This window comes from Squalius cephalus (genome assembly GCF_949319135.1).
Source record: "Squalius cephalus genome assembly, chromosome: 13".
Taxonomy (NCBI): domain Eukaryota; kingdom Metazoa; phylum Chordata; class Actinopteri; order Cypriniformes; family Leuciscidae; genus Squalius; species Squalius cephalus.
In genome coordinates, this window is record NC_137134.1 from 16,614,903 (window position 1) to 16,642,639 (window position 27,737).

General features: G+C 36.0%; 2 protein-coding genes across 3 annotated transcripts in view; both read left to right on the plus strand.

Moving 5' to 3' along the window:
* LOC307170184 (complement factor H-like) overlaps nucleotides 1-27,737 on the plus strand; it is a 268,514-nt gene that overhangs the window by 221,212 nt on the left and 19,565 nt on the right. Inside the window, exons 1-12 of one of the 2 annotated variants that reach the window (XM_079891231.1) lie at nucleotides 7,145-7,441; nucleotides 7,636-7,812; nucleotides 7,912-8,017; nucleotides 8,127-8,203; nucleotides 8,387-8,569; nucleotides 8,683-8,850; nucleotides 9,583-9,777; nucleotides 9,857-10,033; nucleotides 10,114-10,290; nucleotides 10,427-10,603; nucleotides 10,685-10,846; nucleotides 10,959-11,138. In XM_079891231.1, the coding sequence (XP_079747357.1) occupies nucleotides 7,372-7,441; nucleotides 7,636-7,812; nucleotides 7,912-8,017; nucleotides 8,127-8,203; nucleotides 8,387-8,569; nucleotides 8,683-8,850; nucleotides 9,583-9,777; nucleotides 9,857-10,033; nucleotides 10,114-10,290; nucleotides 10,427-10,603; nucleotides 10,685-10,846; nucleotides 10,959-11,138 (1,849 nt within the window). In that variant the 5' untranslated portion in view covers nucleotides 7,145-7,371. Of the gene's footprint in view, nucleotides 1-7,144; nucleotides 7,442-7,635; nucleotides 7,813-7,911; nucleotides 8,018-8,126; nucleotides 8,204-8,386; nucleotides 8,570-8,682; nucleotides 8,851-9,582; nucleotides 9,778-9,856; nucleotides 10,034-10,113; nucleotides 10,291-10,426; nucleotides 10,604-10,684; nucleotides 10,847-10,958; nucleotides 11,139-27,737 lie in introns of those variants that run through there. The other variant, XM_079891230.1, reaches the window with a different exon arrangement.
* Nucleotides 11,615-14,516, plus strand: LOC307170505 (complement factor H-related protein 1-like; the record flags this gene model as incomplete). Its single annotated transcript, XM_079891626.1, has 7 exons — nucleotides 11,615-11,618; nucleotides 11,754-11,840; nucleotides 11,978-12,145; nucleotides 13,258-13,434; nucleotides 13,532-13,705; nucleotides 14,063-14,109; nucleotides 14,333-14,516. 6 exons carry the CDS (start codon nucleotides 11,615-11,617, stop codon nucleotides 14,068-14,070), a joined length of 618 nt encoding a protein of 205 aa, XP_079747752.1. The 3' UTR covers nucleotides 14,071-14,109; nucleotides 14,333-14,516.

The window sequence follows — 27,737 nt, forward strand, 5'->3', positions numbered from 1 at the left end:
TATATTATAGAAATATCCACAGATCTCTTCAATACAGAAAGGCATTTTTTAAAACATTTAAAAGAAGACCCCAAATTCTCATTTTAATAATGTTCATTACATAAAATCATGTTCTATGGTTGAAGGCCATAAAAAGGCATGTGGCTGATATTGAGATTTATTAATGTCATTTGCCAATTTTTGTGGTGATCTAAAAAAAAAAAAAAATAACTTTGCTTTGCCTTCAGGGAAATGTGGGCCACCACCACAAGTAGACTCTTCAGATACAAAAGAAATGCCAAAACCTGAATACAATTCAAGGGAGAGAGTTGAATACATCTGCTTTAATAAATACACACTGGTTCAGCGTCACCCCTACTCCAAATACAAGACCTGTGAACAAGGCGAATGGAGAGGGAATATTAAGTGTTTGAGTAAGTATGAACTCTAAACCGTATACATCAAATACATGTTAGGCTTTTCTTACTGTATTTTATTTTGTAAGTTTGATGTAATCTTGTAGTTGTTCTGGTTCTGATGAATCAATGAATGTATATTGTAACAGTGACAGTGAGATGTTGTTTGTTTCAGAGCCTTGTTCAGTGACGGTGGAGGAAATGAATAAAAGAGGTATAGAGCTGCGATATCGTCCACGGGAAAAGATATTCTCAGCACATGAGGAGAGAATCATCTTTGCATGTCAGGGGGGCAAACATTTAATAGGCAGTATCCCCCTAGAACAATACTGTAATGATGGAGAGATGGATTTGCCTGAGTGTGTGTGACAAGGAGAATAAAACATCACTGATGCATCAGCTGTACTACTAATAAAAAATAAAAATAAAAATCTAAATAAATCCTTTTTCCCATTTCAGTTTCTCTGTTTTGAATTCTTGCAATTAAAACTAAATGATAAAAGCAACATGTTTAAATGTGCATGGAAATGACATTAACTGATTTACAGGATTTTTTTTTTTCAATTGCTAACATCCTTTTGTCCAATCTTTCGTCACATTTTCAAAACTCTAAACACAACTAGCACAACATTTGTCTGTTGTGACCATACTATCAACACAATTCATGTTGTTTTCACACAATATACAGTCAATTAACACATTTCTAAAATGCTTATATTTTCTTTTCACAAAAGCTTACCCAATATCAAAATCATGGATCTTTCTGGTCTTATTTACAAATGATTAAACACCGTATGACAGAAATGAAGGCATGATGTACTAAACTTTAAATATAGTGTAAAGCTTCTACTTCTGCAACAACAGAAGCTCAAATGTACTGAAATATATATATATATATATATATATATATATATATATATATATATATATATATATATATGAAATATTGAAACAACTGATAAGCATTTTTAGGTAGATCACTAAAATATTGAAAATCCAATCTCAGTTGGAGGCACAGTCAGGTGTTGAAGTTCTTTTCATTATACAGTTTTTTACAATCGCTATGACAGTTTTTTCAATACATTTAACAAGTTTCCTAAACTCTTAACGCACCAACACACCTAAAACACACAATTGGCAAAACGGTTAATTTCATGCTCAAAATCACACATTGTAAACTAAACTCCAAAACTAATTTTCAAAATACAATAATACACTAACACAATACACTATGTCTACCAAAATACTGCAAACATGTTTCAAAATCAAATAATTATTCAAAACACTAACACATGTTCTCTTCCAACAGGAACATTTAGTCAATCATAACACAATGACAAAAAAACACTATCATCAGCTGAAATTACAGAAACTGCATTATTTTATATGTGTCAGGTCTGCCCTTATACAACAGACAGTATATTGTATTGATCATAGATTGTGTTTTGCACTGCAGTTTTTTTTTTTTAAGTCTCTCTACGTTTTTGTTTTGTTTGTAATGTAAATGCATGCATTTTGTTGTTGTTTTTTAGCGCAATTTTCCACCGGACAAATTGCGATTGTTAACTCATGATTTCTGTTCTGTGCGTCTGTGCGCACCAATCTTGCACTTCTATCTACTCCTCAACCAGACCACCTAGAGACTTCGGGTTTTCGGCATTATGTTAAGGAAGGTCTAATCTCGGGAACGCACAAAAAAAAAATCCAGGAAAAGATTTACTATCTCTTAGTGTTGTGATCCCATGAGGTGAGAAAATTGCGCTAAAACACTCACTGAGTTTTTATTACTTGTTTTTTTTTTTTGCAGCAGAAATTCAATACAACAAAATAAATGACCCTTCTTAGAGTAGCTTTATAGAATGTATGGTTTATGAAAAAAGAAGACAGAGACAGAATTGCTGCAGTAACGGCTTTATTTGCAACAGGACATTTCTGCAAGATAACAAAAATATGCAATATAGCTGCCATTTACAGTATTACTGTATGTGAAAATACAAAATATACAAACAGAAAAGGCCATCTTCTAATCTGCGTGGTCTTCTACATTTGTCCACATGTTCTCATCCACATCACACCTGATATCTTCCCTGGCAAGGCATCTTGGGAAGAATCTTTTACAGTAACATGCCTTATCCACCCCTGGCAGTGTTCAGCTGTGATGTCTTGGTATACAGCATCTTTTGCATACAGGAGGGACATTAGGTCCTGTGGACTATGGTCAAAAACCTTTCATCTCCATGCTGAGAAAACTCCTCAATGGGGTTGAGGAAAGGGAAGTAAGGGGCAAGGAAAATGGACATCATCCTCTGATGGGCGTCAAACCTGGCTGTGACTAGACGGGAATGGTGGAATGCCACATTGTCCCATATTTGCATAACTTCAATCAGCTGTTTCTCACTAGCAATGGAATAATGTGAAAATACAAAATATACGAACAGAAAAGGCACCAGAATAAAAAAAAAAAAAAAAAGAGTCATCTTCTAATTATTTGCATAATTCAATCAGCTGTTTCTCAGTAAGAATAGAATAAAATACAGGGGATATATTTGTGTTTCAGTTCACAATATAAGCAGCTGTTTACCTTGACTTTACTGTAAGGTTAGGTTTAGAACATGGTGTAATCTGTTCTGACATACAGTGTTAAAGCATTGGTAAATTTGGCAGTAAAAATCCATTGTTTTGGTCTTGTTTGAGCTTGTGTGCAAAAGAAGTTCAAGCATTTTAAATTTGTGTTAACTGTATGCATTTTGTGTTAAAGCAACAAGAAATGTGTTAATAGTATAGCTTACACAGACGGATGTAGTGCTAACTGTGTTAAGAGTTTTGGAAAATTGTTAAATGTATTGAAAAATCTGTCATAGCAATCGTAAAAAACTGTAATTGGACATACACAGTAAAAAGGTGACTCTTTGAATTTTTACAGTTTTTTATGATCACTATGACAACTCAATCCTTTTAACAATTTTCCAAAACTCTTAACACAGTTAGCACAACATCCGTCTGTGTAGGCTATACAATTAACACGTTTTTTTGTTGCTTTGACACAAAATGCACACAGTTAATACAAATTTAAAATGCTTGAACTTCTTTTACACACAAGCTCAACCAAGACCAAAACAATGGATTTTTACTGCCGAATTTACAAATGCTTTAACACTGTATGTCAGAACAGATATTATCATGTTCTAAACCTAACTTGTAGGCTAAAGTCAAGGTGAACAGCTGTTTATATTGTGAACTGAAACAAATATATCCCCTGAATGTTACGCCATTGCTGCTTCTAGAAATATGCAAATATGGATGATGTCCCCTTTTCTTGCCCATTACTTCCCTTTCCTCAACCCCATTGAGGAGTTTTCTCAGCCTGGAGATGAAAGGTTTTTGACCATCGTCCACAGGACCAAATGTCCCTCCTGTATGCAAAAGATGCTGCATACCAAGACATCACAGCTGAACACTGCCAGGATAAGGCAAGCCAAAAGATTCTTCCCAAGATGCCTTGCCAGGGAAGATATCAGGTGTGATGTGGATGAGAACGTGGACAAATGCAGAAGACCGGGCGGATTAGAAGATGGCTTTTTCTGTTTGTATATTTTGTATTTTCACATACAGTAATACTGTAAATGGCAGCTAGATTGCATAATTTTGTTATCTTGCAGAAATGTCCTGTTGCAAATAAAGCCGTTACTGCAGCAATTCTGTCTCTGTCTTCTTTTTTTCATAAACCATACATTCTATAAAGCTACTCTAAGAAGGGTCATTCATTTTTTTTGTATTCAATTTCGGCTGCAAAAAAACACAAAACAAAATGCACGCATTTACTAAACCCAAACAAACATGTAGAGAGACTTCAGAAGAAACTGCAGTACAAAACACATTCTCACTACAATATACTGCTTCATTTTGACCTGAAAAAAAGGAAGTATGGGGAATTGGGTGAGAAGTTATGGATTTGTGTTTAGAGTTTTAAGGAAAAGGAGGTATAATTTCAAGAAATGTGTTCAAGCAATCGGGAAAAACTGTAATGGTATGGTCACAAATAAATGTTCTGCTAATTGTGTTTCAAGTTTTGAAAATGTGACTACAGATTGGACAAAAGGAAGTTAGCAATTGTAAAAAAAAAAAAAAAACTGTAAGCATTATCTGGCCCTGTAATCATAATTTTGTGTGAAAACGATTACAGTTTTTTTTTTCAATTGCTTAAGCACAATTTTGAAAACAGGGCCCGGGTTTTCAAACCCCTACACACAATTAGCACAACACACCAAAGTAACACAACACCTCAGATCATTTGCAAAATGGAACACTTTTGTCAAAACTATACAATGTCTTATAAAAACCTTATTTTGTTGTCATAACATAAACACAACCATCATATGGTCTGATTCAGTTTGAATCAGTTAAACACTCCTGTGCTCAACCTAAAACACTTTTATTATTTACACAGAGAAAGTGTCAAAATAAATTCACCAACACCACATGACACCAATTGTGCAGACTAATGAAAATATTTATTTCTTTTCATGTACTCAAGTCAGTCAATACTGAACATTTCAACAAAACATTCATAACAAACCATTTTCCAGTTTTCATACAGTTTTACCTTTTTATAGTGCTTACTGTAAACCTGATTGGTGTGTCTACAATTACAGTTTTTTACAATCGCTATGACAATTTTTTCAATACTTTTAACAAATTTCCTAAACTCATAACGCACCAACAAAGCTACAACACACAATTGGCAAAACAGTTAAATTCATGCTCAAAATCACACATTGTAAACTAAACTCCAACACTAATTTTCAAAATACAATAATACACTAGCAACAATACACTATACCAAAACACTGCAAACATGTCTCAAAATCAAATAATTTTTCAAAACACTCTCGTCCAACAGGAAGATTAAGTCAGTCATAGCACAATGTCATAAAAACACTAACATCAGATAGAATTACAGAAACTGCATTATTTTATATGTGTCAGGTATGCCCTTATACAACAGACAGTATATTGTATTGGTCATAGATTGTGTTTTGCACTGCAGTTTCTTTTGAAGCCTCTCTACATTTTTGTTTTGTTGGGTTTAGGTCTTTTGCTGCAGAAATTCAATAAAAAAAGACCCATCTCAGAGTGCTTTATAGAATGTACGGTTACAGTATACCATATGGTCATGCGATTGAAAGAACCTCAACACCTGAGTGTGTTTCCTAGATGGGAATCAGCTGTGATTTATATATTTGCATAATTCAATCGGCTGTTTCTCAGTAACAATAGAATAAAATACAGGGGATATATATATGTTTCAGTTCACAATATAAACAGCGGTTTACCTTGACTTTAGCCTGTAAGGTTAGGTTTAGAACATGGTGTTCATTTCTGAACTGCAGTGATATGTACGTATTGGTACATATTATGCATTTTACGTTTTTCCAATGAGCTGGGGTAGTTATATTTCTTACAGTTTTCTGCTCGTCATAAATCAGAAACAAATAAAGTAGCACAGTAAGATTACATTTATAGAATGCATTAGTGAGAGAGCGTTTGTGTGTGTGTCTCATGTAAATTGTCTGTGCAGCGTCTCTAAGGGGGGTAACTTTTTACATATTAACCAAGGGTTCAGAGTTTGGTTGGATAACTGTGTGTTCTGATGAAATTGCTGACAATCTTTTTGTCTGTCGCAGTCGATACACTTGAAAAACGTGGTGTATAATTTAAAATAATAAATACAACCATAAATTTTAACTTTACACAGGGACCACTTGGTGGTGCAGTTGATTAAGGGATTCTGGAAGTAGATATTTAGCAGTTACCCAGTATTTTGAGGGGAGAAAAAAGGTTAAAATTGTGACATTATTTGGATGCTTTCTACAACAGGAACAATACTCGCATTCCAATTTTTTTTTTTTTTTTTTTTTTTTTTTTTTTTTTTTACAAACATAGTGTTGACTGCATTCATTAAGCTAAACCTTCAACTCTGTTAATCAAGTTATTTAATCCCTACAAAAATAAAAATAGGTTTATCAATCACTACAAACCAAGCTTTTAATTTTGACGTTTATGTAATACTTATTGATGTAAAATATTCTACTCAATTCAGGGTTTTTAGTATATAAACATGTCTCAAATTCTGGTAACAGGGTTTCAAAAATCACAAACCTCAGGAAATAAAACAACTCCTTATAATATTTAGTTTGACATTTATGTTCATAGTCAACAATTTCTGAAGGTTAAGAACTCTTTTTTTCAATATTTCTTGAACATATTCATTAGTTGCCAAGAATCTGTTATCACATGACAGCCATTTGCAAATAAAGACCTTTGAGTTTAACAATTCTGTGTTTACCAAAAGTCTAGTAAGATCCAGTAAATGACATCCAGCTTTTACATTTGCAAAATTATTATTATTATTTTGTAATGTGACAGGAGGAGGATCATCTAGCCATAAGAGAAAACAAAAATGTTGAATACTTTAAGTGTCATACTCTTTTTTTATTTTTTTATTTTTTTTTAATCAGTTCAATAGATCGCTCAATTCTACTGGACACATTTGGCAATGGCAGTTACATATTCATTTTGCAATGACTGTACTATTGCAATATTTAAAAGTTTGAAAGTGTTGTGAATCTTAACAGATTAAGCTACAGAGTTCAGATTCGAACATGGCAATTATTCTGGAACCTGCCCTTTGCTTCCTGTTCATATGTTGTATAAATATGACTCAAGAAGTCTGAATTCTCTAAAATAACTTTGCTTTTGGTGTGTCTAAATGACAAATACGAATTGGTGCATCAGATAAGATTTGTTTGTTTTTTTGTTTTGTTTTTTCATTTACAGGAAATATTGCTTGTGCAAAGAGCGGTCTGGTGTAAGAAAAACCTCTCTTTGACTTTGATAAATGATTAACTTGTTGATCCCCAAGCAGACAAGAGTATCAGAGACAGACCAACAAAGATACTTGTGAATTGAGATCAAAATGAGAGTTCCTGTAAAACTCCTCGGCTTCGTCTTTTGGTTGTTTTCCTTAAATTTTGCCCAAAGTCAAGGCAAGTGATTTTTTGTTGTTGTTATTTATTTGAATGTCTTTTTAATTTAGATTTTATTGACTTGAATATAAATGTTATATTATATGCACTTCCCAAACTGTAGATTTAGAGACTGTTTTGACTAGTTGTGCATGTATTTCAGCATTTAATACATGACAGTTACATCTTTGTACATTTGTTTGTGTTTCTCGTAGAGAACACAAAATGTCATATAGCAGATATTAACTATGAAAACACAGAACCAGTTGCGAAAGAGTCATATGATGAAGGTGAAACAGTGAAGCTGAGCTGCACGACAGGTTTTACTGGAATGTATAGATTAAAATGTGAAAAAGGAGAGTGGAAGACACCCATTAAGCGACCATGTGCAAGTGAGAGAAAATTGTCAATTCCTCATCACCAATGAACACATCATTTTTAAAAAAACAGAAACGTCACAATGCAGAGTAAAACTTGTTTGATTTCTGCAGAGAAAAAATGCAGTCACCCAGGGGACACACCAAATGGTGATTTTAGTCTTATATCAGGATCTGAGTTTGTTTTTGGAGCAACAGTGTTGTATACTTGCAAGAAAGGGTAAATGTGCTTTATGCTTTTTATTCTCTTGTATGACATGCATACTGTCCTTTTCAGTTTAACACTCTTTGTACTTGTAAAAAGTGTGCACTTGTACTTGTGTTCACAGGTTTGAAATGACAAGCAGAATCAATCAGCGTACCTGCAGAGCTCAAGGATGGGACAATACTCTCCCTATCTGTGAAGGTACGCTTTCTGCAGTAACTAGTTTTCTTTTTTGTCTTTTGATATTTTTGATTTCTTTTGATTTTCTCTCAGTCATAAACTTCGGAACTATAGTGACAAGTGAATAATAACTAAAATAATTTGTTGAGTGATTGGTTTGTTGGTTACTTTATTTTGTATTTATTGTAATATTTTATTGCCTAGCTGTGACATGTGAAGCCATTCGCACAGATGAGGATGTGATTGCATCGGGCAACACAGAGGAGGGAGGCTATGGTGATGTTATTCACTTTGAGTGTGTATCTAATGACAAAAAGATAGACGGAAGTAGTGACATTCACTGCACAGAGACGGGCGAATGGAGTCACCCCATTCCAAAGTGCAAAGGTTCATTTCACTGTTTATTTGTTTGTTTGTATCTTCGCCCAATGATCACAGATTTCTGAGCTTTATTCAAAACACCAATTTAACTATTTCTCTTTCCCTTGCTTTTCACACAGAGATAACATGCACAGCACCAGATATACCAAATGGTGATGTTGTTGAGAAAAGGCAAGAATACCAGAAAGATGCCATATTAAAATACAGATGTTCACCAGGGTTCAAGCCTAGAGAGGGAATCCCCAGATGTGCTAAATTTGGCTGGACTCTGAACCCAGAATGTGATGGTAATACACCATTATTTTTACATAATAAAGAATTCAAAAGGGAAATAAAATCCTTCTACCCATATAACTTTCATTACGCAAACAAATATGTATTGTCACACTGAAAAATTCTAAAATTAGATAGCTATTAACCTTTAAAAAATCCAAAACAAAATTGCAAGTATTTATTTAATGAAAAATGTTATACACACATTCAATAAAATATTAGTTTGATCTTAGTTTGAATTTTTTTTTTTTTTTTTTTTTCAACAAAAAAAGTGTGGGCTTGATGAATGCAGTCAACACACCAATATTTGTAAAACGTGAGAAAACAGAATGAGAATATTTATTTATCTACAAAATGAGCTAATAACTACTTAATACTAGGATTATCAATTTATCTGATTATTTCGAAATAGTGTGAATGTTTTATAATTTTGATTGTCGAGAAGGTAAAGAACTTAGGGGGTAATAGAGATATTTGAAACTATACTTTTCATGCTAGCTTGATTTTCAGAATAGTTTAGCAAATATTTATAAAGGTTCTTAAAATAGAAAATGTGCTTCCAATACAACACTCTATTCATGGAAAGCTAGAATTTTATTTTTCCATTATAGGATTTTTTTTTTTTTTTTTTTTTTTTTTAATTGTCAGGATTGTCTCTTGCAAAAGACACAGCATGCAAATCCACAGATCCACAGATCTGTTTCCCATTTTTTTGTTGCTTTATCTCTTAATTATGTCTTGTACAGAAATAACTTGTGAGCTTAAGTCAACCACATTCGGAGTAAAAGAGATCAACCCAGAGGGAAAAACTATTTTCAGAGCTGGACAAAGTGTGGAGATCACCTGCACTGAAAAATACTGGATCTTTCAAACAAAAGAAACCATCAACTCATTTACATGTCGAGAGAATGGACAGTGGGATAATCAGCCTGTTTGTGCGGGTAAGATTATAGAGAAACACTTCTGCATTTAGTGCTGAACTTACTGCATGATATTAAAATAATGTAAATCTGGTTTCAGAAATTAGATGTGAAGTTCCATATGGCCATACTGGTGTGTATAACCCAGGATATTACTTCTCGGGAGATAAGAAATTGGGAGTTAAAATATTTTACTATTGCACGGATAGATATGATAAAACAGCAGAAAAGGCCACATGCACACGAGACGGATGGACACCAAATCCACTGTGTGCTGGTATGGGCTGATATTAAATCTTACAATTTGTGCATATATTATGAATTCAAATAAGAATGATGGATATTTTTGTTTTACAGTTAAAATGTGTGCAACACCAAACATCCCAAATGCAGAGATTGAGGGAGATCAGAGAACACACTACGACATCAATTCAAGAATACAATATAAATGTCGTCCTGGGTTTGAACCAGAGCAGCCTGTACAAATCACCTGTAATTACCAGACTAAATGGACAGGCATAGGACAATGCACTGGTATGATGCAGTTACATATACAGATACTGGAACTTTTTCAATATTCAATCAAATCATTATATATCAGCACAATGATAATTCATAAAAACACATGTAATCAGAATTTTGTGAAAAATTTGAAACTGCTTTCTCGCAGCAAAGCAGAGATTGTGCCGTGATCTATTCTTGGAAAAGGGGTTCACATACAGCCACCCTTCCAATGAAGAAGAAATCTTTTACTCCTGCAACACGGGTTATAAACCCTTCACTGGGAACTGGTGGGATTCAGTGACATGCAGCAAAGGCTCTTGGTCTGAAGAACCTCGGTGCATCCGTGAGTTTTATTATTGTCAGTCTCAGGTGTTAGACGAATGATAGTGTACTGAAATGTGCTTCCTGTTTTCTGTCTTTACAGAGGAGGAAGAATGTGGTGTTCTTCCCAGTGTTCACCATGGAAAAGTAAAGCAAAGCCGTCGTGATCGAGGAACTCTTGAAGTGGAATGTGATCCAGGGTTCATATCAAGTCAAAGCTTCATTACATGTATCAATGGTACATGGGAGAAACCAGTTTGTGAGGGTGAGCTTCTCAAACTCTTATTGCATGTTTGTGAGGAGCAGCGACAGCATATAGTGGACAATATAATCTATTGACAATGTTAATCTCAGTCTTAATGGAGTTTCTTTTTTAGTGGGTAAGCATTGTGGCATTCCTCCAAAGGTGGAAAATGCACTCATAACATCTAAACCTGAAGAAGTTTATGTAGATGGATCTAGTGTAACATACGCATGTCAAAGTTCATTCTCACTGAAAGGGGGAAATACAGTTTTCTGCCGCAATGGAACTTGGGAAGAAACACCAACATGTGAAGGTAAGGTTTTGATTTGTGATGATAACTGACTTTTAAACCTTCTTACAGAATAGTAAAAAAAAATAATAATAATAATAATAATAAAACACAAAGAAACACATTTTTGTAGGTGAAAATGAAGAGAGATTCTTCTTAGATACTTCACAATTGAGAAAAAAAAGTCCACATAAAATTTTGTTGTAGTGATGACAATTATTATTAAATCAATTTGATTTGAAGACCCAGTGAAATCAGAATTTGTGTTTTGCCACTTTTGCTCTAGATTAGTATAATAATCTAATGTTAAACTGTCCTTCCCATAAAGCAGTCTTCTCATCTGCTTGAAGAAAAGAGAAAGAGTGATTAGTGGTTTAAAGATGGTCACGTTAATCCTCAGGGAATTCACAAAATAAAAGAGATAACTGAAACTTTTTAAATAAACTTTTTATCAGAGACACTAAGTATAATGTAAAACCTGAATTTATCCAAAGTTATTAATGAGTAAAATTTAAAGGAATAAATCTGACTCCACTCAGCCTCTCTCCACATGTTTTCTTTAAAAAATATTGGGCACGTTTTTCAAGCAGTAAATGTGTTATAATCTATATGGCACTATTTTACATATGCGTTAACTAGTTCCGTTAGACAAAAAGATAGACAGAAGTAGTGACATTCACTGCACAGAGACGGGTGAATGGAGTCACCCCATTCCAAAGTGCAAAGGTTCATAACACTGTTTATTTGTTTGTTTGTTTGTTTGTTTGTTTGTTTGTTTGTTTGTTCACCCAATGATCACAGATTTCTGAGCTTTATTCAAAACACCAATTTAACTATTTTTCTTTCCCTTGCTTTTCACACAGAGATAACATGCACAGCACCAGATATACCAAATGGTGAAGTTGTTGAGAAAAGGCAAGAATACCAGAAAGATGCCATATTAAAATACAGATGTTCACCAGGGTTCAAACCTAGAGAGGGAATCCCCAGATGTGCTAAATTTGGCTGGACTCTGAACCCAGAATGTGATGGTAATACACCGTTATTTTTACATAATAAAGAATTCATAAGGAAGATAAAATTATTCGACCACATAGCTTTCATTATGCAACAAAAAACTGTATTGTCACACTGAAACATTCTAAAATTAGATAGCCATTAACCTTAAATTCAAAACTGAAAAATCCAAAACAAAATTGCAAGTATGTAGTTATTGAAATTTTTTCCATACATACATTAAATAAAATATTACTTTGATCTCAGTTTGATTTTGTTTTAGTCCACATAAAATTTTGTTGTAGTGATGACAATTATTATTAAATCAATTTGATTTGAAGACCCAGTGAAATCAGAATTTGTGTTTTGCCACTTTTGCTCTAGATTAGTATAATAATCTAATGTTAAACTGTCCTTCCCATAAAGCAGTCTTCTCATCTGCTTGAAGCCAAGAGAAAGAGTGATTAGTGGTTTAAAAATGGTCACGTTAATCCTCAGGGAATTCACAAAATAAAAGAGATGATAGAAACTTTTTAAATAAAGTATCAGAGACACTAAGTATAATGTAAAACCTGAATTTATCTAAAGTTATTAATGAGTAAAATTTAAAAGGATAAATCTGACTCCACTCAGCCTCTCTCCATGTTTTCTTTAAAAAATATCGGGCACGTTTTTCAAGCAGTAAATGTGTTATAATCTATATGGCACTATTTTACATTATGCATTTACTAGTTCTGTTAGCAAAGTGTCAGAAACCACGCAAGAATTTTATGAAACTGTTAAAGGAGAAAGAGGAGTACGACAATAAAGAAGTTCTTAGATACAAGTGCATCGAGCCATACAATGTAATTCCAGAAGGACAATGGATCTGTGAAAATGGAGAATGGAGTGGAGCCTTTGTATGCATGAGTGAGCTAGAATGTTATGAATCTAAAATCACATTTACATAGTGGGTAAAACATTGACTAGATCCATGATGAACAACAGCTGGGAATGATTGTGAATTTAGTGGAACATTTATCTGTATTTTTTTATGCATATATATTACAAACAACTCATGTTCACAAACAGTTACAATGATTAAGGGGACACTATAAAACACTGCATAAAATGGACTGGAATATGTCTGAAACTGTTATTTGTTTAGGTAAGATCTGCCCATCACCTCCTTATGTTGAAAATGGAGACTATACTCCCTCGGGTTATGATGGTAAAGAGATCACAATGGTGTATTACACTTGCCAGTCTTACTATGTGCTGAATGAGCAACCCCGATATTATAAGTGTGTGAATGGGAAATGGGAGACCCCTCCGAAATGTCTGAGTGAGTCATTCTTTTCCAAATAATTCTCTTGAATCACTCCCATCATGAAGTGTTTTGAACTTTTTGTGTAATCAGTTGTATTTTGCATCTTTCATAGAGCCATGCGAAATTACACCTGAGATTTTTGAAGGACACAATGTGGAATCCATCCCAGAAAAGTTCTATTTACCCCATGGTGAACAGAGATTTTACTGTAAATATAGTTATAGTGAGTGGAGATGGCTATATATGACCTTGACATGTTCTGATGGGAAGCTGAACATTACACCATGTGAGTACATGTGTTTGTGCACTTTCATATGTGAATTAGTTGAGGTCACCAGGTTTGTCTGCTGCTGCATCTTTACCATCTTGCTAATTAATCTGATATTATAGACCTCTTTTGTTGAGGTTTCAATTCATGAAGGGTCAGTTACGGGCAGCTTTACTGAATAGAAAGTTCAAAAGAACAGCATTTATTTGAAATAGAAAATCTTTTATATCATTAGAAATGTCTTTACTGTCACTTTTGATCAATTTAATGCATCATTAATGAATAATAATTTTAAAAAGACAAACTTTTAAATGGTACTGAACATTCCTGTTGAATTAATTTTTTGTTTTGTTTTTTTTCCCCTCTTTTCTTCAGGTCAATAAGACATATAAATTGAAGGATATGTGGATTAAAACACTGAGGTAAAAACTATGAAACATTTTGATGATGTTACTATCCACATTTGATTTATAGCAACACAATAGATTTTATGGTGCAAAATTTGAATTTTTGATAAAGACCCTGTAATGATTTTTAGTGCATAAGTCTCTGTGGGCATGTCAACTGATTAAAACAACAATAAGACTAGACTAGTAACTCTGCATTTATCATAGTTTTCTGTATTAAGATCTGATGATCCCACAGATGTGAATGAAGATGGACAGACATGCTGCAGCAGGAGCAACACACACACACACACACACACACACACACACACACACTTGCTTGATATTTCAGTCTACTTGCTTATGTTACAATAATATGACTTAACTATGACTTAAATATGTGTTAACACAGCTTTGGAATAAAGCTTAACTTTCAAATTATTACTCTGTGTTTGGTATTTATTTATTAACAAAAAACATTTTTACATTCAACTATTTTCTCCCAATTTATTTACATACAGGAGTTTAACTTAAAGGGCAATGTAGCAACTCATAATGTAATAACTGCAGATAATGAAAAAACGCACATAATGTAATAAGTATTACATTTTTTATTGAAATCAAATGTTCATAATGTAATAACTTTCTCAAAATGTTATAAAATCTTGAGCTCATAATGTAATAACAATTTTTACATTATGAGAAATGTATTACATTATAAACTCACCAAAAACATGTCATATTTTCATAATTGTTATAGCTTTTAAAACACTTTTAATATTCCCTTACAGTACATTTTTAAAAATCTAAATCCAGTCTTAAACCACCTGTGAAATGCAACAGATTTAAATATCCATGCAATTTTTGGTATTATTATATTTTTATTACAGTTTTTTACAGTCGCTAGGACACATTTATCAATACTTAGGTCACTTTTTCTTCACTCTTCACACAGTGAGCACAACAGAAGTATATGTGGGCTAAACTGTGGATCATTTCGACACAACAACCGCCAAAACTCTGTGTACCTACAGGCCAATTTGCACATGCTTACATACTGTTCTCAAAACTGTTAAACTTATGTTCAAAACAATAACATAATACAAAACTGAATAAGACAGCAATTTGCTCCATTTATACAGTAATATTTTAATGAAATATATTTTAAATCTTAAAATTAAATGCTATAAAAACAATTGGACAATTGGACCAACCACAGCTGATTCTCATTGTAGATGAACATCTACACAGGTGTTACTCTTTTTCTATTTCATTACAAAAGGAGACAACTGCTGAATAGTTTTGTATTGTGATGTAAACATGGACCCAGCCAGAGATAGAGAAGTGGCTGAAAGAAGAAAAGTGGCTGGGCCACTGTCACTGAGTGGTTTGCAGCCCATCCCAGAATGGTGTCACTTTTCCTCCCACCTTACTCTCCATTCCTCAACCCCATAGAGGAATTATTTTCCTCATGGAGGTGGAAGGTTTATGACCACCATCCACATGATCAAATGTCCCTCCTGGACGCAATGAATGCTGGATGCCTGGACATATCAGCAGAAGATTGCCAGGGATGGATCAGGCATGCCAGAAGATTCTTTCCTAGGTGTATTGCCCTAGATGACATAAGATGTAATGTGGATGAGAACCTGTGGCCAAATGGAGAAGACCGCGTAGATTAGCATTACTATTGTATCTGTATCAGTGCCATGGTGTGTACAACTTCTTGTATTTTGGAATTACTCACTGCAAAAAAAAAAAAAAAAAAAAAAAAAAAAAGACATAAAATATATTTAAGCATTCTGCATCATGTCTGATTCATTCCAGTAACATATATTGCAGTGAATTATAAACAGAGATGTGTCCTTGTTTTACACAAGAAAACATTGTATAATGCTACATGTTGTTAGTGTTTTTTTGGTCATTGTTTTGTGGGTGACAAAGTTTTTTTTGTTGGCTGTCAACCTTTGCTAGTGTTGTGGAAGAATGTGTTGATTTGAGACATGTGTGAATGTTGTGATGTGATGTGTGTGTGTGTGTGTGTGTGTGTGTGTGTGTGTGTGTGTGTGTGTGTGTGTGTGTGTGTGTGTGTGTGTGTGTGTGTGTGTGTGTGTGTGTGTGTGTGTGTGTGTGTGTGCGTGTGCGTGTGTCTGTGTCTGTGTCTGTGTGTGTGTGTGTGTGTGTCTGTGTGTGTGTGTGATAAAACATGTTATCTGCTTCAGCCAACAGCAGCAAAGAGCGCAATTTAAGCAAACATTTCTTCACTTTAATAAAAGTTACAGTAAAACAGAGCCTGAATGTACATCAAATGTTAAAAAATACTAACAATGTTATGTATACAGTGGTTATAAAATAAAGTTCACAAACCCCTTGCTTTCAGAACGTCTGCATCTTGAATCTACTACTCGTAGTAGTAGTAGTAGTAGAATCAGTAATCTGGTGGGTTTTGTAGGCAGGTTAAGGCTGGATTTAGATTTTTAAAATGTATTGTAAAGGAATACCAATGCTTTGTTTATTCAAATAATAATAATAATAACAACAACCATAATGATAATGATAATAATTGCATGAATATTTAAATCTGTTGCATTTCGCAGGTGGTTTACTGTAAGACTGGATTTAGAATTTTTTTTAAAATGTACTGTAAGGGAATACACTTTTTTATGTTTTGAAAAAGCCATTACAATTATAAAAATTACATGTTTTTGGTGAGTTTATAATGTAATAAATTTCTCATAATGTAAAAATTGTTATCAGATTATGAACTCAAAGATTTTATCACGTTTTGAGAAAATTATCACATTATGAACATTTTATTACAATAATAATGTAATACTAATTACATTATGTGCAGTTTTTACATTAATGTGCTGTTATTACATTATGAGTTGCTACAGGTACGTAAGTGGAAAAATCCACTTTTACATAGTATTTGGACATAAATGTGTGCTGGCAGTTTGTGAACACAATGATAAAAATCCACCCAACTCCCTAATCCCCATTAAACAAAAGCAGTCTCATTATGCCGTTGTGATTCTCTGAGCAGTGTGATGTCACACTGCTGAGGCCCCGCCCACGGCCGCTGACTGACAGTCCTGTATTACCATAGTTTCTGCCCTCAGCGATTGTACGCTATCCGCCATTTTCTCCACGCTCGAGCAGCTGTAGCGACAACAATGTCTCAGCAATCCCGTTGTTCTGTTGTTGGATGTAAGTGTTGTTATGGCAATTATTTTTACTTCATGTAATGTATGTGCTTGAATGATAACAGAGATTAGGTTAGTGGAAAATTACTGTGTACTGTGTGTTTGTAACAAAAGGTGTTACATGTCTACTCGACATCCTGCCATTACTTAGAAACAGTCCCTCTTTCTCTGGGCCAAGAGAATAAGACAATAAAATCGTCCTTCTGAATGAACACAGCATGAAAACAGCAGAGTGAGGTGTGAGTGATGTATAAAAAGGCACTAGGTGGGGTTGCCCTTCGCAGCAGAAACACTGAAGTCTGTATGTGAATGGCCTTTTCGAAAGAATAAAGTACTTCAAAGACAAGTGGGTCTGGTTTTCATTGCAGTCTCACCACTGAATAGATCATTTCCCCAACAAGCGTGAACATGAGTCTTCATTTTCTCCCATCATCTAAGCATAATTAAATTAAACTAAACAACCTCTTCTGTCTCTGTAGGCATTATTGTCCAACTCCGGTTCGAACTGAACACCGCTATTGAGAGTTTCTGACATTTTCAGTGCGTCCTGACTCCGGAGCGTGTGCTCTTGAAGCTCCGCCCTCTTCTTGAAAGGGGGCCAGGAGCACCAGCTCATTTGCTTTTAAAGGGACACACAAAAAAATGGCACGTTTTTGCTCACCCGCAAAAAAAAGTGTCCATTTTAACATGCTATAAAAGTGATCTGTAGGGTATTTTTAGCTTAAACTTCACATACACACTCTGTGGACATCAGAGACTTATTTTACATCTTGTAAAAAGGGGAATCTTAGGTCCCCTTTAAAAAAACGAGGGCTAAATACGTTTTTTTTTTTTTTTTTTTTTTTTAAATAAAAAAAATCCTGTCTGCTTTCAAAAGAAATCATGAGATGAATTGTAATTATATTATTCTTTTGACAGCCATAGTAAGTAACATTTTTCAACATTTTTCTGCACAAGTGGAAAACAAATGCTCAGTAATATAGCAGTCTTTATAGTTTAGAAAGGAAGACCCTTGCAAGGGCATCTTTGTATTTGATGGTCTTTGGCATCAACAAGCTTGAAAACCCCTCATCTAAATAAATTGATATCCAATGCACATGCATTATCTAACTTTCCTGCTCTACATACATAACAACCCACTATCTGCAAGTGATGGAGAATCAAACTGAGATGTTAAAAACTATAAGAATCACGATGCAAAAAGAATTTAAGACAAGAATACTGGATATTAACTGGCCAGATGAATTGCATTAGATTATGATGAAATTTATTTTACAAAATTTCAGTACAAACTTTATTAGCCTGTGCAGAATTATAGAAATCAGGGCACTTTAATAATATTCAAATATGTAATATCAATATATGAAACTTATTTTATGCAAAATGTAAACAATTATTTTTAATGTTTTTTGTTTTTTTCATTGTAATTTATGCCATACAGTATGCAACATAAAAAGGGCAGCTCTGGTGACAGACAAACAGGAGAGAAAATGTGTAATTTAACCGTACTCATTTTAAATAATCAGCCTCACACGATTTGCTCAGAAGTGGTCAGATATCAATGCATTGTGAAATCGCAGAAGACTTGCTTCATCTACCTTCAAAAACATCAATTCCGGGATATTTGTATTTGATCTTCCCATACAAAGAGCACTTCATGTTTGCACAGAGTATTTGCTTTGCAGCGTGGTTCAATTTGCTAAGTATGTAAAATGTGTTTTTGTACCACAACAGTTCCAAGGGTCCTAAGCTCACATTTGTCAATAGTTTGATGCTAGAGTACATCACACACAGGAGAGAGAATTTACACAACTCCCTCAAGTGGTTGTTATTGCGAATAAAGTATTTTTTTTTTTTTTTTTTTTTGTGATCTCAGACTTTGATTTCTTTTTTTTTTACATTGTATAAATAAATTCAAACTGTAATTTCAAAAAAAAATATATAATAATAACCTATATATATTTTGAGAAAAAATGAAAAAAATAATGACAAAAGCTGAAATGTTTAAGATTCATAGGTTTGCAATGCTGAATAAATTGTATATTTTCTTCTGTTCTCTTCTATTTTCAGATTTTTTTTATTCGCTTTTCACTCAAATTGTTGCTGATGATTAACTTGAATTTATTACTATGAATTTAAAAATACACAGAAATATGTAAAATGGGACCATTCTCACAAGCACTCAGACTTTTAAATCTCATTATATATCTGTTTCATTATTATTATTATTGTTGTTGTTGTTATTTGGACAAAATAGACACGACATCTTTTTCACATATAAATAACCCTATATGAACAGTCCTGCCCAGAACTGGCAAATATTAACTAAGTTAAAGACCTTGTTTGGTGAGTTTCTTCATCTCCTAGAGTGAACAAACTAACAGATTGGGGAAAATGAGATCAAGTTTTGCTATTTTCTGTGTTTGGATATGCTTTAGTGTTGATGCATCGACACATAATGGTAAGGCATTTCTATTTTAAATGAATAACATACAGAAATGACAGCAATGATGTAATTTTCTAAATTGTCTAACAGGTTGCTCTGAGATCCCAGAGGAGGAGAATGCAGAAGTTTCTCAAATCTCAAGGAAAGACAACTACTCTGATGGTGATCAACTTGACTACAATTGCAAACATGGCTATGCATCTCCACTAAAAATCACCTACATGTGTAGGGATAGTAATTGGACTAAATCACATGATGGAAAATGTTCACGTAGGTATACAAGACACACACACAAACAAAGTTTAGAAATCAGTGGTCTGCTCTAAAAATACTTTTAAATCTAGTTGTATGCATTAAACGTAATTAGAGTAACTTATTATCACGTAATTTCATTGGATTGGACTGCACGTGGTGGTACTGAAAATGTCACCTATACACTTGAAAATGAAGGGTTCAAAAGTTGGTTTTCACAGAAGAATCATTTTTGGTTCCCCAAAGAACCTTTCATTGAACAGTTCTTAAAAGAACCCTTTTTTTCTTCTTAGTGTGAAGATCATTTTAAAATTCTAAAGAACCAAATTCCAATATAAAGAACCTTTTATTTTTAACTTTTTAAGTGGCTGGGCGGCCTGATATAAATGCTTTGGTGCTTATTTTATATGATATCATTTCGTTATAAGATTATGCATTTTGCTGCAAAATAATTTTGTATAATTAATATTGATGGGTTGATATTATATATTCTCTTTTATGATATTATTTCATATTTTGGGGCATTTCTTTCATTATTATATATTTTATTTTATAAAATTATTTTGTATATTGCTAGGTAAAATACAGAGTAGGAATAAATAAAATAAAAATATCGGTTCACAGATTCATATAAATGAATTCGATTTGCCAATGGTAAAGATGCTGTCAGACTTCATGTTACATCATGCTGACGTTTTTCAAAATACTTTTGTGACAGCAAGAATTTCCCTTTCAATTGACGCAGTGCATGGGAACGCTCTGCGTGTTTGCGTCGTGAAGCACGTGTGAAATAAGTCCAATGGTGTGACAAGATGTCAGAGGCGGGTGACGTCACAAACCAGGAAACTATAAAGCATGCCCAAACAGTGTAATGCTAGCTTCTACCTTCAGTAAGCGCTATATGTGTTGTCTGTACCCCTATATATATATATACATATATATATATATATATATATATGTATGTATGTATGAAAAGTTCAGATGCAAAAGCCTCTAAGTGCCATCTGAAATTTTTATAAAGCTTGTATATTTAAGTAATTTCACTTAAATGACAATTAATAGGTAATTTGCATTGCCATTTAAGTGAAATTATTGAACTTAAATATACAAGCTTGATAAAAAATAATCATTCTAGAAAAAAATTTCAGATGGCACTTAGAGGCTTTTGCATCTGAACTCTTCATATATATATATATATATGTATGGCAAGCAAACAGCAGTTTAGACTGTGAGATCTAATCTAACAGATAGATGGATCTAACAGAGGGGTGAGAGACGGGCCTGGCCTTATCTCTGCCCTCACCTGCTAGATCCAGTGCCTTCTCTTAAGGTGCGTTCCATTCGACAGGGTCCCTACGCAGTGTTCACTGCTCCCTACTCCCTGAACATGGTACATCAGTTGAACTGGATTTCGCCTGCAATAATTGCTCATTTGGAATGCTCTGCAATGTTATCAAAGAAAGGCAACAACTGGGTTGCACAGATTATGATATAACTTAAATAAATATTGTAATTTACTTTACTTTCAAATTTAAAATCATATTAATAGGCCTCTATATACAGACCCTTTCCAAAAAAATTAGAATATCATGGAAAAGTTTATTTATTTCCATAATTCCATTCAAAATGTTAAACTTCCATAGATTATAGATTCAGGGCCCACAACTTAAACGATTTCAAGTATTTAGTTGTTTATTTGTACATAATTTGGGCTTCCAGCTCATAAAACCCACGAAAACAGGATTTCAAAAAATTAGAATATTACATGAAATCACACAGTAATTACACAGTGATACCATGGTCATTGAACCAGGTTTTGGTTATTTTGGCAGTGTGGGCCGGTGCAAATCCTGCTGGAAAATGAAGGAAGCATGAAGTGCTCTGAAAATGTCCTGGTAGACGGCTGCGTCTGGATTTAATAAAGCACAGTGGACCAAAGTCCTCTTTTCTGATGAGAGCAAATTTTGCATCTCATTTGGAAACCAAGGTCCCAGAGTCTGGAGGAAGAATGGAGAGGCACACAATCCAAGATGCTTGAAGTTTGATGCTTGATGCAGTGTTGGTTTGGGGAGCCATGTCATCGGCTGGTGTTGGTCCACTGTGCTGTCCACTCAACGCAGCCGTCTACCAGGACATGTTCAGAGCACTTCATGCTTCCTTCAGAAGACAAGCTTTATGGAGATGCCGACTTCATTTTCCAGCAGGATTTGCACTTGCCAACACTGCCAAAAGAACCAAAACCTGGTTCAATGACCATGGTATCACTGTGTAATTACTGTGTGATTTCATGTAATATTCAAATTTTTTTAAATCCTGTTTTCGTGGGTTTTATGAGCTGGAAGCCCAAATTATGTACAAATAAACAGCTAAATACTTGAAATCGTTTAAGTTGTGGGCCCTGAATCTATAATCTATGGAAGTTTAACGTTTTGAATGGAATTATGGAAATAAATAAACTTTTCCATGATATTCTAATTTTTTGGAAAGGGTCTGTACAAAACACGTAAACTATCAAATAAATACAAATCAAAACGTATTAGTTTACTAGACTACTTTATGACTAAACATAAGCTGTACTGTAACGGTCATTTAATATGAAAATAATTTTTGATTTGTTTATCTATATATAAATGTGCTCTTAATATGGTCTTAATAATTGTAGAGGTCTCATCTCGTGCGTTTTCTCTCCCACCCGCAGCTGCATAGCATTAGCAAACATTCCTGAGGTAAATAAAGCAAAATTTAAAAAAATGACTGCGCCTCAGCTAGTATTTCCTACACCGTTTGCAGTGCCCTTCAAACTTAACATGTTTGCTCCCTTCGGATTGGAATCTTACTTAAGATGGCGAAAAACCCTGTGAAGTCCACTTCGCAGTCCAGTTACGGTCGAATGGAAGGCACCTTTAGGCTATGTTCACACTTAGCGTCTTTTGTCAAACTGCCAGCGTCTGTTCTACATTATAACCCTATGGAGTAAACCGTTTTTTCAAAAAAGTCCTGAGCGCTTTTTTAGACGCCACCGCCGGCGTCTTTTTCTGCAGCTCAGAGCGTCTTTTTAAGTTGAAAAAAGTTCAACTTTTCTGAAAAGAACGCCCTACGTCAAGCGCCTTTTTGACAGCTGACAAATGACAAGCGAGTAGCGAGACCTGTCGTTTCCATAACAACAAGAACAACAAGAGTCTAAAATATGCCACAAACGTGCATCATCCAACCGGAGCTCCTGGACTAAATTGTTGTAAGCACCATACAGTTTCCTTCCCCGTATAATGTCGTGCACCCACAAACGTCTTTGTGAACCGACATTCTCCTCCCCGGTAACTTCAACGCCAACGCAAGAGCCAACTTTCTCTTTCTCGACATTTTTTGCATCACACAGCACTAGGCTACTGTTGCAGCTGTTGTTATAGCAACAAAAGACGCGCTCGGCTGCTATTTGTAACCGAACGCTGCCAGCGTTTTTTTTTTTTTTTGCTAAAAAAACGCCGTTGTCAACTTTTTCTTGTCAAAAAAGATGCTAAGTGTGAACATAGCCTTAGTGTTCGGAAGCACGCTTTGCAGTTACTTCCACACTGGGTTAGGCACCGGTGCTTCAAGTGTCCAGCTCTAAGGAGTTGGATGTTGAAAGCATCGAGGCAGGAAAGGTTGAGGACTCGCCACCTCACTCTCCAGCCTGTGAGGAGCTGGTGGAGGTTGTGACTCGCGCTGTTGCCAAATTAAACATCGACGCTCTCAACACAGAGGTTCCAGGAGGCCAGCAAGCAGGCGGCGGTGTTCCAGAAGCATCTCCCCCGCTGCTCTCAAGTCTCTGGGGCTGCTGAGTGAGAGCAGTCAGCTCCTCACACTGTGCTACACAAAAACAGAGCGTCGCTACCCGAGCTCCCCCCAGAAAGAAGGGTGATCGGGAAGGCGCTCTCAACCGCAGCCTTCGAGGGGTAAGATGGATCATTATCTCCAAGTAGGCTGTGGTAACAGCTCGTATAATACTCCTCATTATACGGTGCCCATTTCCCCTTCAGGGCGCAGCGGTCTCTGCGAGCCCATATATCAGTGACTGTCCGGAAACGTAGCAGCTCTGGGATGCTCGCCCCTCTGGGGAGGGTCTCAGAGCTACCAGTTGGGTTGTCCCCTGCCAGTGCGCTGCTTTAGGGCACCGAAGTGGTTGCTCAAAAAACACTAGCGGCCAGTCTCGAGAGGCTGGTTCTCTTAGTAGATTTTCTGGCAGCGTGGAAACTACTACCAAATATATCTTGATGGGTCCTGCGAACAGTCGAAAAAAAGTGTTTAGTCTACAATTTGAGTCTCGCCCACCCAGATCTATGGGGGTTCCAACCCACAGTAGAGGGCCCCGAGAAGGCTCTGGTTATGGAACAGGAGGTAAAAGCTTTGTTTGGGAAAGGGGCCAGAGAACATGTACCTGTCCCCAACAGAGAAACCGGTTTCTACAGCAGATATTTTATCGTTTCAAAGAAGGATGGGGGGTTGCGTCCCATTTTGGATCTGCATTATCTGAACCGCTCAAGTTCAAAATGTTTACCTTGAGAAAGATCGTACCACAGATCAGATCAGAGGACTGGTTTGTTACAATAGATCTTAAGGACGCATACTTCTATGTATCCATCCTTCCACAACACAGGAAGTTCATTCCTGAGGTTAGCTTTCGGGGGCGAAGCTTACCAATCTCAGGTTCTTCCATTAGGTCTAGCTTTATCACCCCACATGTCCATCAAATGCCTGGATGCAGCACTGGCACCACTGTGTCTTCAGGGCATCCGCATTCTGAACTACATCAACGATTGGTTGATTTTAGTTCAGTCGCATCAGCAAGCGGTTCGGCATCGAGATGTCATTCTTGCGTACATGAAAATGTTGGGGTTAAATTAATCAAAAATGCCCCTCTCAAACAAATATCAATGATAATATTGTGGGTAATAAAACAAAATGCATTTGATTGTAATTAACATGACAATCTTTCAAAACTAAAGTAGCCTAAATTCACGTTAATTTTTTACATATTTGTCAGTCTGAGGCGTCATTGCTAACGCGTTGCTATGGGTTGCGTCACTTGCGTGTGTCTTGCTTTGGACATGACTGAAGGGGGTCAGTCTCCATTTTCGAGGGTCTAAAACTCCGGAGTAGTGTGCTGTGGACAGTAGGTGTAACCATAGCAAAAGTTATGCGTTTTAAAATGAAAATGCACTAGTGTAAACGTAGGAATTCCACAATCTGCTTAGGAACCTGCTCTCGAGCCAAATATGGTTATTTTATTTGAGTTGCCTACCTATGGCTCGACGGCAGGAAGAAATAAACCAAACAATTTTTTAACTTTTTTAACTTTAACTTTTATTTTTTGTGTCGATTTAATAAAAAATCCACATATCACATATTTTAAAATATTACAAAATTCATTGATGCCTGTTTGTCATGTGCACCGACCAATCGTCATCTGGGCACAACAAGTTAAAATTTCATTGGACAATGTGAAGTGAAGCCGTATCTTTCATTCATAAATCATTTGAAAATTACACGACAGACGAATTTACATTTATGAAGCGATCTGAATGTGCATCGTTGAAACAATGGATGTTAATTGACTACAAAGCACAGCACAAAACCAGCACCAAAAGTCACATTAATGGTAAGTAGTATTCAAGTCGCTTGTATTTAGCCTATGTATATTGATCCACCGTTTACCATTTGATAAAACTATAGTTAGTTATAGTTGGTAAATGTCATGTGATGTGATATAGTGTATGGTGGTTTCAACACTGTTACTTTAAATCTGAGTGACGTGAATCATCAGGGGCATGTCGGGACATGACGCGGGGAAATCAGTATATGTGAACTACAGTATATGGCTGGATGTGAATAAACGTGACGTTCATAAAGAGAGAAACTGCCTATTTACGGTCATTTTACATGGTGTCAGAAGTGGCGGATAATGGCGAAGTTTAATCCACCATCGAGTTTTTCTTTCGACAAGCCAACGGAGTGGATGGATTGGAGACAAAGATTTCAGCGCTTCCGAACGGCTACAAAGCTAGATAAAGAGGATGGAGAAGTGCAAGTGAGTTGTCTCATTTACGCCATGGGGAGTGAGGCAGAGAGTATTTATAAATCGTTCGTGTTCGCAGAGGATAGACAGAAAAACGACTTTGAAATAGTCCTGGGAAAGTTTAACGAGTACTTTTTCCCGAGGAGAAATGTCATTCACGAACGTGCGTGCTTTCACCAGCGAGTGCAACAACCCGGCGAAAGAGCAGAAGCGTTTATCAGAGCACTGTACGAGCTGTCTGAGCACTGTGAGTTTGGCGCCATGAGGGACGAAACGATTCGCGACCGCATTGTGGTCGGCATTTTGGATAAAGATCTCTCTCGGAGGCTGCAGTTGATCACTGATCTCACACTAGCACAAACAATCCAGACTGTTCGTCAATCGGAGGAGGTGGCCACACAAGTCAGCATGCAAGGCGAGACGGTGAGCATGGTCAGAGCAGTTGTCAGCACAAGTAAGCAACCTGTGAGGGGACAGCGCAAGCCTAAAGACAAAATCCGAGCTGACAGTCAAGGAAAATGTGGATATTGTGGAAATGCTGTGCATGCAAGTGATGAGCGCTGCCCTGCAAAGAAAGGCAAATGCCACAAATGCCAAAAAATCGGACACTGGGCCAGAGTCTGCCACAGTAACAGGTCAGTAAGAGAAGTCACAGAACGTTTAGACCAGCCTTCATACTTTCTGGGTTCAGTTTACAATGTAAATGAACGAGAAGACCAGTGGATGGTGCAGCTCCTGATTGGGGCGACCCCTGTAAATTTCAAAATTGATACAGGGGCTGACGTAAACATTGTGGCAGAAGAGACTTTCGACACACTAGTCCCAGTAAAGACACTAGAGCCAGCTAATGTTACACTGGATAGCCCTGGGGGGAAGATAGACTGTCTGGGTCAGTTCCAAGCCACTGCAGTGTACAAAGGACAGTTGTATCCATTTTCTGCCTATGTGGTCCGTGGATACAAAGTCAATAACCTGCTGAGTTGGTCTCTATCAGCTGATATGAACTTGGTAAGGAGAGTGGAGGAGGCGAACAGGGTGGCCTCTGACTATGATGCGTTTGGTGAGCACGGCACACTAAAAACCGACCCCGTCAAAATTCAGTTAAAAGACTCAGCACAGCCATGTCAGACACACACAGCGAGGCGCGTTCCAATACCAATGCTGCAAAAGGTGAAAGAGGAGTTGCAAAGGATGGAGAAAAATGGCGTCATAGAGCGCGTGACACAACCGACTGAATGGTGTGCACCAATGGTTCCCGTTCTGAAGAAAAATGGCAAAGCACGCATTTGCGTGGATCTCAAAAGATTGAATGAAGCAGTAAAACGAGAACATTTCGTGCTACCTACTGCAGAGGAGATTATTGCCAAACTGAGCGGCGCAAAAGTTTTCTCCTCCTTAGACGCAGCCAGCGGATTCTGGCAAATCCCTCTCCATCCAGATAGCTGCAGACTTACCACCTTTATCACACCATTTGGGAGATATTGTTTCAGGAGGCTTCCCTTCGGGATCTCGAGCGCTCCAGAGATCTTCCAGAGGAAAATGCAGGAGACGCTTCAAGGTCTGGAGGGGGTAGAGGTCTTCATGGACGATATACTGGTCTACGGGTCCTCCCTGGAACAACACGACTCTCGTTTAGAGCAAGTGCTTCAGAGAGTGGAGTCTACAGGGTTAAAACTAAATCCTGAAAAATGTACGTACAGACAAAGCC